The 12,738-nt window shown below is 31.3% G+C and overlaps 1 protein-coding gene across 1 annotated transcript in view; it reads left to right on the top strand.

The window, feature by feature from the left end:
• Positions 1 to 8,641: 8,641 nt before the first annotated feature.
• Positions 8,642 to 12,738, top strand: part of Smp_194710 (putative voltage-gated potassium channel) — a gene marked incomplete at both ends in the record, with an annotated part of 6,940 nt that continues 2,843 nt past the window's right edge. Inside the window, 2 exons of the mRNA XM_018798824.1 lie at positions 8,642 to 8,778; positions 11,447 to 11,715. Coding sequence (XP_018650674.1) covers positions 8,642 to 8,778; positions 11,447 to 11,715 — 406 coding nt within the window. The remainder of the gene's footprint in view (positions 8,779 to 11,446; positions 11,716 to 12,738) is intronic.

Here is a 12,738-nt window from a genome sequence, read left to right as displayed (position 1 = left end):
TAGATCAATCCCTGATCTTAATAACATTTAAAAACCTTCACAGTCCTCAGATTGATATATAATAGCATTTATTGAAAAGTCAAATGTAATTATGCTTTATGTTTTATAATCCATCAGACTAAGCGATATTGTTACAAAAACAACTGACATAAAAAGCGCATTAATGTCATTTTTTGTATTAAATCTATACAAAATAAATTTTCTTATTTCGTGTATGTTAAGTGTTTGGAAAAAGAAAGTTCATCGTACCTAGTAATAAGGATGGTTTCACGATGGAAATAACCACAAATTAAGCATATTTAATGAACGGCTGTTTTACTATTATTCACTTACAAAGTTATACTTTATTCAAATCAAATATGAATTATACATTACTTAGTACGCCGCCGATGATAATGATGATGATGAATGAGCAAATAATTTTCAGATTCACTTGATAGAAGAAAAACGTTTGCTTATTCTAATCTATTTTTTGAGCTAAAACCATTAAACTAACAATCATTGGAAAAGCTTTTTAAACGTGTAAGATTCTAGGATGTTCTCCCTTTCATAGTGTTTTCAGATTTGAAAAGCTTATTATGAAATTCTCTTCTTTCCTACTTATCTATTTATGAGTACTGAAAATAAAATGTAATTAGAAAATGTATAGTATGTTCAGATGTGCTAATTAGCTTTCATTATACTCAATATCACCCAATACTTCCTAATTTGACAGTTGTTTTACACTTCATACATTTCATTTCTTGAGGAGATAGTGGACATAAAAGATAGGTAAATGAATTACAAAAAATAATTTAATAGTCAATGTTACAATGTAAAGTAATTTGCTGATTGTATTTAGTTATTATAATCTTCATTGTGATGTATTACCTAAATTGATTAAAGAAAATAAAAAGTTGTTAGCTACAGTACAACAATGAGTTATCTTCATCGCTTCAATATTTTGAATAATGGTTAACAACTTAGGTGTTATATAGTTTGAAACTTGTCATTTGCATTGATAGCCCATACTATAGTTAATGTATTCAATGACAGACTCATATTCATGACATTACTTTAAGTCCTCATAAATCATCTACTATCTTACTGACGTGAATTAATATTTAAAGGATAATTTTACTTCCCTTTTATTGATACATATGACTAAATTTTTTATTATCTGTTAAAATATTACTTATTTTGAACAAAAGAAATATGTCTAATATGTGAAATTCAGAATCATGAGTTTCGTTCTACCTAGGACTTGGTTGATAACCTGTTGATGTTTGGAACGAAAGGCGCTAGGTTCAACTCACTGTACGAATATCAACAGTGAGATGCAGCTACATTTGATCAGACTCCACTGTTAGCCATATACATATTAAGATGTAACTCTGTATACAGGTATCCCTCTTCGGATTCATGTATGACAGAAGAGATTAAACAATTGTTACCCTGATTACAAACAACAGGAATTTACAAACCATTAGTCATATCTTTAAACAAATAGTTATATATTGCATGGATTTACACAATTCATACTAAGGAAATTTGTTACGACCGCTACTTGATTGCAGTAGAATACGATATACAACTAATGACACTCGAACATGTAGAACAACACAGTGGGAAATCAGAAGACAGAAGAAGCAGTGGAAGTGATTATTTGGTAAGAATCAAAAACGTCCAGAAAAAAATTGGTATTTATAGTTATAAGTGTTGGCTATAATATCGTTATAATTCAGTTAATCCTCAAGAAGGAAATTTATGCTATCTTCCAATTGTAGCATACCACGTTGACATTCTAAAAAGCTCTATCAGGTTCTGATTGGACGAAATCTCTTCGGCTCCTTTAGAGCCTATAGAGGCTTCGTTGTGTTTCTCTAAAGCCGTCCTAACAAAATCCAGGACACATATTTTATCTTCTATATAATCTAATTCATTTTGATATACACTTATCCTATTGTCAGCTGATAATTATTCGTTATCAAGTGTTTATTGCCGAAAGTGTTTGCGTTTTATTATTCTCACGTAGTGGAGCGAGAGAGAGCGAGAGAGAAAGATGAAAGACCCTGGATATACATGTGACTTGTAATGTTAGAAAAAAAAAATTAAAATCATTCTATCGAAAATGATTCAATGAATGAAGAATGTTATGAGTGTTTCCCCCCCTCTCTGTTATTATTGTTATTGTTATCTTTACTGTTATGTTTTGATTATAAGAAAAAGAAGAAAACAGCATTTTAATGATAAGTATCCATGTTTGTTTGTTTTTTTTGCTATATTATCCTTGTTTTTTTCTGTCTTTCTTTTCAACATTCATTATTTTTTATCTTTTCATCATTTCTAATAAAAAAGAACAAATAAAAAAAAGCAAACATATCAGGGTATGTTGAATACACACAGAGATATGAATGTTCACATTCACATTGATACTAACTATTATCATCACTAATAGTTTAATGTCAAATATATTTTAAATCACATTTTGTTTACGTATAATGATTTTTAATATTATTATTATTACTATTATTATTATTATTATTATTATTATTATTAGTAATAGTAGTAGTAGTAGTAGCCGTAGTAGCCGTAGTAACAGTATACTTTATATGGACATTATTTTCACATAAATCATATCCTGATGCTCTAGTTCACACATCAAATTATTGTTTGTCTAAAAAAACGGATAATCATTAACATAATTCATGTGTTTGTTTATGTGGTTTATCAATTGGCAGTTTTTTGTTTCTGTTTTTCTTTTTCCGTTTCATCCCATAAAAAATGTTCATTAAAGTTGTTTAAAAAAGCGTTCAGTAGTTAATATAAGACAATATTATATTACATAATAAATCGGAAGTTAATTAATTAAGATACATAATCAATATTTGATTAATAAAGTGTACAAATAACTTTTAAGACAATGAGATTTAATAATAAACGGATGACATCATGAGCAAAGATGGATAGTGGCTAGTAGTGGAATCCAGGACGCGCGTTTCGTCCTATTTGGGACTCGTCACAATACTAAGTTAATTTAAACTTCGCTCCATTACACAAGCAAGTGGCTATCATGACTCAGTGGTTAAGTGGATAACGCGATGGCGTTTGAAGCGAAAGGTACTGGGTTCGAATCCTAGAGTGAACATCAACTCTGAGATGCAGGTACATCCAGCTGATGAGTCCCAAATAGGATGAAACGCGCGTCCTGGATTCCACTGCTAGCCACTGTCCGTCTTTGCTTATAATGCTTGTGAATTTAGGCTATATCGAGGCAATACGCACAGGATGCATATATGCCAATTAGAGACTGACCACTTGCAGTCCTAAACATCAATGGGAAAATCCAAACACGATACTAAGTGAATATTGACATTATGGTTACAGTTTTAATAATTTCATAACAGGGATAGTAACTATTAAAGGTATATAGTGTCAAAGATTTTCGGTTATAGATTACTTAAGATAACTTTTCATCAGAAAGGGGGAAGAATATAGTTTCTTTGAGATTGTAAAAGAACTACTAAGAGTGAATCACTGATTTATTTCACTGTTTCGATAGTGTAATAAGAAGACAAAGATTATCGGAACTATGTGATAATGTATTAGCGCAATACATTTCGAACAGTCTGATCACACATAATATACTTGTTAAGAGCATTGATATATAAAAATAAAAGGTCAACTAGACTGGAAATGGGGGGCAAGAAGAGACAAAGATGATAATAATAATAATAAAATAATGTGAAAACAATTTGAAACCTAATCACTCTGGATAATAAGCTAATAGTTTTCACATTATTATTATTATTATTATCCTTGTCTCCTCTTACCCACCATTTCAAGTTTAGTTGACCTTTTATTTTTATATATAAATGCTCTTAACAAGTATATTATGTGTGATCAGATTGTTCGAAATGTATTGCGCTAATATATCACATAGTTCTGATCATATTCTTCTTATTATTACACTATCGAAATTTATCAAAGGGATTAATTGCTTTAGTTCATTGTATTAAAACACTTTATATGAAGTGCCTGCATTTATTTGAAAATTGAAATTTTAATAGTTGAATGCATCAGTTGATCTAAGCTAAGTTTTCAATGGTGATCCAGCTTAGAAAAGACTCATGAATTCAATTATTAAAATGATCACAATCTTCACATATCCTCGTTCTGATAATAATCATTTGCTCAATAGCCACTAACTTCAAGATGGATTTCATTGAGTTCTAATGAGAAGCTGTGACCAATGGAGTCCAATCACTGTGTCGCGTGGAGACAGTTATCCGCCTCAAACAATGGATGAAAGGTTAAGCAAGATTATGGATTGATTGGAGTTAGATATTAACACCGTTGGATGCCGGCTCAGTGGTCTAGAGGTGAAGCGTTCGCATACGAGACTGAAGGTCCCAGGCTCGAGTTCTGAGTGCTGGATCATGGGTGTGCACTTCTGAGGAGTTCCATACAAGGTTTTCAATGTTAGTCTAGCTTGCATCGACTCATGAATTCAACTATTACAATTACCACAATCTCCACAAATCCCCATTGTGATAAAATTCAAATTTAATCAATATCTACTTTCATGACAAATTTATTCATTTCATGCACTGATGTAACCGATAACATATTCTAGGCAGCAAAACAAATGAACCGTCAATGTTTTGAACTGAAAACCTTAATAATATCTTGTGTAGTTTAAAGTAGAAATAATATAAATTCATTCTAACGTTACACTGATGAATTGTGAATATAATTAATTTAATGGACGTATTGTTTTTACAAACGGTGTAGACAGTTTTCATATACCTAAACAAAATAGGAGAGATTCAACGCAATAATAGTCGTTTTTACAGTTTGTGCATGAATTAATCTATTAATCTTAAGAATCATTTACAGCAGTGGTCCTTATTCAATACATCTATACCCTTTTTTTATAAATAAAATGGTTCATCAATACCATGAGATTGATGATCTAAATGAAATCAATAACCAAACCAATATCGATTTTTTTTCTCAACAGTTTATATATTCTCAATAATGTTTAATTTATATAGTTTTCTAAGAGGTAGATGTTTATCAGTTGAAGTTTTCTAGATTATACTCTATAATGTTTATTCACTTAGCAGTACGTTCCAACCTGTTCAGAACGTATAATGCTTGCAACGAAATACTTTGTTCAATATTTTAATAAAATGAATAATTGAATTCGTGAAGGTTCATAAAAAATCAGTTGTAGATATTTCAGGAGGGAATCTTGATCCATTTTGGTAAGATTTATATTTCTTTAACGAATACTACGATGTTCTCACTTATTACCAGTGGAACATTTTTAAATGAATATCATAACTATTAAGCATTTTAGTAGTTATCTCGACTTAATGGTTTAATGGATAGTGTTTTAGCGTTAGAACTAATAAGCTCTTGATCTGAATAAACATTAGGATAGAGTTACATTCAAGTAATGAGTCTCAAATGCAATGAAACTTGAGCCCTTGCTTCCCATAGTAAACATAGTCCTAAGAGAGTTTTACCAATGTCAGTTATTTTTATAGTGTCATTGACAATCTTAGAATCTTATATAGTTAAGATCATGAGTCAGTTGAAGCTAGACCACCATCGAAAACCTGGAAGCACTCATGATCTTAACTATATAAAATTACTAAAATCTCCACAAAACCCCCTTGTGATAAACTTAGAATCCTCTTATTATCCAATAAAAATTAAGTAAGAGAAAAATGATTCAAATCACGTCACTGAGTAAAAAATAAATAGTTTCATAAATAGTCACTTGTTACCTCCTTTTTTTCTTTTAAACTCGCACGAAAAAAAGAGAACACTACAAAATAGATCTATCTAAGCTTTTCATCCTGTCATATTTCTATTAGTAACTATCCCACTAATCTTTAAATATTTGTCACGATCAATGTACAACGTAGAGTTTATGCATGAAAAAAATCTATTGAACAACCAGAGTTTGGGTTAATAGTTAATATTTGTTATGAATCGATATCATTTCGACTACCGCTGGGAACTAGGAAGAAATGAACAACTATTTAGTTCTAGGAGAAGATTCTTAAAAAGTATTCACGTACTAATTGGTCAGGATTTGAATGTTGAAGCTTCAATTTTTACTTCTTAAACATTTTATACTTATTTTCAGTTATCTCTTGATTTCAATCATTCATAATGATTATTTACTCAACTTAGTTAATGACAATCATTTTTAATGCATTGCTTTTTGTTGAAACATCTGATAAATAATCCTTTCTACTAACTCAATGACTTGAGTATTATCGACGAGATCAATATTACTTTAATTTAGAAGAGCTGATTTACAATATAATACGTGAGAATAATAATTAGTCTATTCAGTACTACATGTTTAGGATAATAGAAAATGTTGCGCTTTATCTATTTTGACATCTTCAATTCTTCATTTGCAATGTAATCTAAAATTAGTTCTACGAAGAGACTATAATTTATGGACGAACCAATCATATTTAGGATAACAGGTGTTAGATTTTGGCGTGAAATTCATTCATTCATTTGACTAAATAGCCTTTCGGCATTTTAGCTGATGTCAGTTAGTGATGAACGCCATAAATTCTTAACCCTAAACATTAATTGTAAATCATAATCTTTGTTCTTCACATTGCTTTATAATCCTCATTTAGCTATAGTAAGTAGGGGGATATTCTCAAAGACAGTTTAATGTCACTCAAAGGTCGTCCATAAATTATAGTCTCACCCATATATCCACTCTGGTTTACTTGTTTTATTGTACTTGTATTTCTAGTGGATAGACATAAAAGCTGGTAATTTATATTTCATAAAATAAAATTTGCTAGTCATTTGTAAGATTTAGAATACCCCTCTACGATTATATTTACAATAACATCCAAACGTTAACTATTTATCTGACTAAACAGACTACATTATTGTATGTATAATAGCATGATCATTTCATCACACGCAATGCAGTTAAACTTCACTGATTACGTCTTCTCATCATTGATTGGTTGAAGTTGGACACTAACACCGTAGGACGCCCGCTCAGTGATCTGGAGGTTAAATGTTCTCTAATGAGACCAAAGTCCCTAGGTTGGAGTCTCACGTGTGGGATCGTGGATGCACACTGCTGATGAGTCCCATACTAGAACGAAACAGCCATCCAGTGCTTTCAGATTTTTAATAATATCATAACACTGATCGGTTCATAATCTCAATCAAAAACTCAACAATTTCGACAACCATGAACTGATAATTATCATTTGCTCACAATTGTTGTTTATTTATTCTTACATAAATAAACATTCATATGAGAAACTTTCTTCTTTTCATAACGACATGTTTGTTTCTTATCAATCTACTTGTACATGTCAAACTCGCATTTGATCAGGATTTTTTTTTTTTACATATACAATATGTTTACTTGTTCTATACCCGTTTAGTTATGCATGTCATTGTAAGTAGTAAAAATGATTTTACAAAACAATCGAATTATTATTATTATCATTCCACCATGTTTGTTATTTCACATAAAACCCCCCTATACAATAACTTTACAAAAAGGATCATGTCAAAAACAAACATACCTATTAGTTGGTTAAAGTATATTTAATATATAGAAAAAATTAGTTTATCTCTATTAATATTAATGAAAACCTAAAAAAGGGATCAATTATATATTTTACCCTATAGGTAAACAACAGATGATAATAAACAAAATTATCATTCAGATAAGTTATCTTTACTAATAAATAGGTATTTAACATTAAAAGTACTTTCATCATAATATGAACCAACTGTATATACATGATAATGATTTTTTTTATTATTATCAATGGAACGAAATTTAGATTGGAAACATAACGTCCAATCTTATTATTATTGATTAAGATCATTATCAGTATTTCTATTCGTAGTAGAAATAGAAGGAAAAACTAAAATTTTGTATAATTGATAATACTACTACTAATAAAAATACTACTTATTAAATCTTCTAGATATAATCTCACAATGATAATTTTAGCTTAGATTTTATCAAGTGATTCTAATATATATCAGAAAATAATCATTCAGTATTGAAAATACAGCTATTATGTTATTCATTCCAGATTGATAACTATCAGTGATAAACAATATGTAATTTAGAATAAATTTGTATATTCTAAAAATATTTAATTCAGTGTTGAACTTATTTACTTACGCCTGTAACCCCCAATGGAGCATGGACCACCGACCAGCATTCTCCAACCCACCCTGTCCTGGGCTTTTCTTTCTAGTTTTATCTAATTGTTGTTCATTCTTTACATATCTGTCTGCATTTCTGGGAGTGATATGTTCTTTGGTCCTCCTCTTGTCCTTTGGCCGTGTTCTGAAAAAAGGTTATAAATCTAACCTTCATGTTCATATCTTCATCACAAACTGATGTTAGTTGATTAACTCAAATTCGAAGTTAAATAACGCTGGATTATGAATACTGATGTATGCAGATAAATGTATCATAAAATAATTAGAATTGAAAATGTCCTCTATAGAGTTCTAGACCTATGATCTTAAAGTAACATGGAATATTTTGTGTAAGATTCTATATAAGATCAGCCATGTCCAATGCTTATGAGTGTCAAACAAAGACTAAACAGTCGACTAATATTTCATGACTTTTAGCCGTATTTCAACGGATTCGTTAAATTTCATATTCAACGAAAATGTTCATGAAAATTACTTCACTGAGTCTGCTTCTGGTTTAAAAAAGTTAGGATTTCATGATGAAAATATAACAATGGAAACATTGTCAGTTGCAAGATTCATGATGCCAGTTATCCAAGTTCCATTAACCTTGGAATAAGCAAAGAATTTGGTACTTAATGTGTTTTGGTTTACTGCGTGATAAGTTAGTATTGACTTTCATGAAATTATCTATTCATATTTGAAAAGTAAACGGTTATTTATTAAGTCGGCGAAACTATAATTTATGGACGACCTTTAATATGAATCTTGAATGACCTTGATAAACTTCAGTCAATCAGAAAACATTCGGTATATCGTAAAAATATATTAAACAAAACCCCAAAAATTAAAGTGGATACATTTCTTTAACATGGTTTAAAAACTTTTCAAGGTTAGAAAAAGGCTCTGAAGTTCTGAGATCGAAATGCCTACGCAACAGGAGCTCATCCATGTGACTCCATAGTGATCGACTTCTGAAACCATGAAAAGGTTGCAAAAAGTCTTTTATCATCAACCACACTGCTTCTATATTATTGGTGTGTACTCCCGTAGTGGGGCATACAATATATATGCAAGAATAGGTGGGAGGTCATATGAAAATGGAATTCAAAAACATAGGGGATAAATGAAGGAGTAATTAAATGAGATCTGGAATAGATAAGATCACTTGTATGGTTATGAAGGGTTTACATAAGATCATTAGAATTAAAAATTAATAAGATGGGTTACATGATAATCGAACAAGATTTGTAGAGTTTACATAACTTAAGAGAACTAAACGGATAAAAACCTATGAATTAGTTTAACGAAGACCAGCTAACAAAGTAAACACCTATAAAACAATATTTTCATCAATGTTTTCAGCTTACAATTATACTTTAATCCGTTTATTATTTCGAAATGTATTAAACTATATTTTGTTCTAATCAACTAATCATATGAATAACTATCAATCAAGTAAAATGCATATCATGTTGTAATGTTAGAAACATTTATTTGTTTACAAATTCCCATTTGTTTTTTACTATCTCTTTCTTTCTTTCTTCCTTTCATTCCTCCTCTCCATATTTATGCATCGTTTTTGTTTGTCTGAAAGAATAATGATTTTCGGATAAAATCTTCAACGTGACTGACATTATTTTTTCGAACCTAGATTACTGTTTTTGTTTTTCTTGTTTCTATAGTGAAGGGAGATGATGAATGGGTTTTTTTTACACACAAAAATGCATAGTTTATTGAAATCATATGTATGTAATGAATTGATTTTCCATTTTGTCACGGACTAATATTAATCAAATAGTTGTCATCCAGACAACTGATGAGTTTGATAATCATTACCCACATGCCATAATTAGAACACACTGTTTGATCTTGAACTCTAAACTTTCTGGTTTTTCGGAAGACGTGATAATTATAAACAATTAGGGTGAACGCCAACACCGGATGATTATTTTAAAATACTGATCAATGCTATAGATAACAACTTTAATCGAATCATTGATTCAGTTCTGTGTCACTTTCAATCGCTATTTGGTTGTCGTTAATAAACTTTATATTCAAATAGATCTTTTCTCAGTATTCAGTACTCAGTTAAAATGAATACATCGTACAATGGAATAATTAGTTCGAATTTGTGTAAACTCTTTCTCTCTCCCTATATATATATATAATGTTTTAAAAATAACGCCTTCTTTTAGTCTGACGGTTAACATAACTACTGGGTCATTTAGATTTCACTGCATGCAACTTAAATGTTATGTAATTAATTGTATAATTTTGTAAAATCGGTATTGCATCATAAACTTTTTGTCATCGAAAAGATACTTTATTAAATATTTCAGTTGGTCACGATCATGATCTGTTTGTCACAAACGTTTGACCTAAACATTTATAAATAAGAGTTAAAAACCAATTTTCAATATTTCACTGCTTCAAAGTCTTTTTTGATGACCTAACCTTGATCAGTTCATGATTTTAATGAGGTTCAACAATCTAAACAATCCTCCCATACTGTTATTATAACAAGTAGTTTACTACATTAAGTCAAGTTTTCGATCAGATAACTGTATTAAAATTTTTTTAATAACAAGGAACGCCAATTATTTCAACTTTTAAAACGATCCATATACAAAGCTTTATTGTTCGGTACTTTAACATTTGAACTGGCAATTTAAAAGCATCTCTTTTAATTTAAGTTAGTACTATATCAACTATACAAGTTATTATCAATAAATGAACAGACATTAAAACAGAACCTCATGTAATAGTTGATATTCAGATTCATTTGAATATGATTTCATTCAAATAACTAAAATATAAAGAAAAGGTTGTGGTTTTTCTAAATTTTATTTTGAACAACATAAACTAAAAACATATTCTCAAAATTGAGTTTAGTGTCTTGACTAGTATAATTTAACCATGTCGATCGTCAGATAGTTATCATCGACAATTATAGGTAATGGTTTTGCAAGATCCTAAACTTACTGAAGTTAAATACCAACCTTTTCGCCAAATGTTGATGCTCTCCTGCTATGAAGCCTTGACTTAATTCATGATCGGATAATTAATTGCAAAATACTTTGAAAAACCCCAGAGTAGTGATGAAAGCACTAATCCACTGCTCTTAACTTGTCAATGGTTATCTTAATAAAGTTAGTTCACACTGTAAGACTACAAATGATGAAACCTTCCACTGACCGAACATTATTTTATTGTTTGTTTTAAATTTTAGATCATACGGTACACGACCTTATAGTGGTATGGTTGGCGCTGGTGGAGGAAGTACAGGTCTATCTAATCCATCTAATCTCTATACATATACAGGAAGTGTATTTTCTCATGGTTCTACGAATGCACCATTATGTAGTTCATCACAGGATACTTGTACAACACAACAAAATCGTAGTCAAACAGATACACATGAATATACTAAATTATTATCCTCAGGTACAAGTTTACATACTAATTATAATTCCCCTAATCTATCTCATTTACCATACAGTATTTCAGAAACTAAACTTAATGAAAGATTATTAGATAATGTTAATTATTGGCAAAAAACATTTCATACCAATGAACCATCATCTGATAATTCATATAATATCATAGAGAAAACAACAACAACAACAACAACAATCCCACCAACAACTACATGTCATATAAATTCAATAACTAATGATAATACTATACAATTACATCATATTCCAACTACTAATCTATATCATACTATAACACAATATTCACATGAAAATCATCTGGGCCCGGTGATTTGTAACGTTTCAAGAGTTGGAGTTCCTTGCGGACTTCCGCCTCGATTGGTGGATCAGTCGTCACCGGCCATGGGGGGCAGGACAAACTGGTTGATGTTGCCGGAGCAGCAGGCCAGTTGAACTGCCCTTCGAAAAATTCCGCCCATCGTCCAAGACGTCGAGAGATGTTAGTGATTGGCATCCCGTCATCCTCGTAGATTGTTTCATTCACACCAGACTTCTTGCTGCCAGTGGCTCGGATGAGTTGGAAGAGCTTCCGATAGTTACCAGATGCAGCTGCTGCTTCCATCTCATTAGCACGCTCCGACCACCAGGCTTCTCGGTCCTTACGCAAGCTTTGCCCAATCTCATTACGTAACAGCCTTCGTTTGTGGTCATACTCACGGTCACCCGGAGTAGACCGACGGGCTTCGATCAGTTGTAAGGAGCCAGAAGAAACCCAGTGCTTGTAAGCGGGACGTTTCGCGAAGCCGCAAGCGGCTTTACTCGCCATTTTCATGGAGTCGTGAAGATGCAACCAATGCTCATCTATACTTTTCGGTGGGATGGTAGCTAGCCTAGAAGCTAGCTCCGCTCGATACTTATATGCAACAGAAGTTGCAGACAGTTTACTAACATCGATCCATTGATGGCGGTCAATCCTTCGGCCACTGAAAAGTAAGGTGAGATTGGCGCAGACCAGGGCATGATCAGACTCCAGATAGGTACTCGAAAAGGAGCGGCAGTCTTGTACACAACTGCTCCAGCGGTAGCT

This window comes from Schistosoma mansoni, chromosome 3, assembly GCF_000237925.1.
Source record: "Schistosoma mansoni strain Puerto Rico chromosome 3, complete genome".
Classification (NCBI taxonomy): domain Eukaryota; kingdom Metazoa; phylum Platyhelminthes; class Trematoda; order Strigeidida; family Schistosomatidae; genus Schistosoma; species Schistosoma mansoni.
Note: the sequence above shows the minus strand (reverse complement) of the source record. Positions and strands in the feature narration are given on the sequence as shown.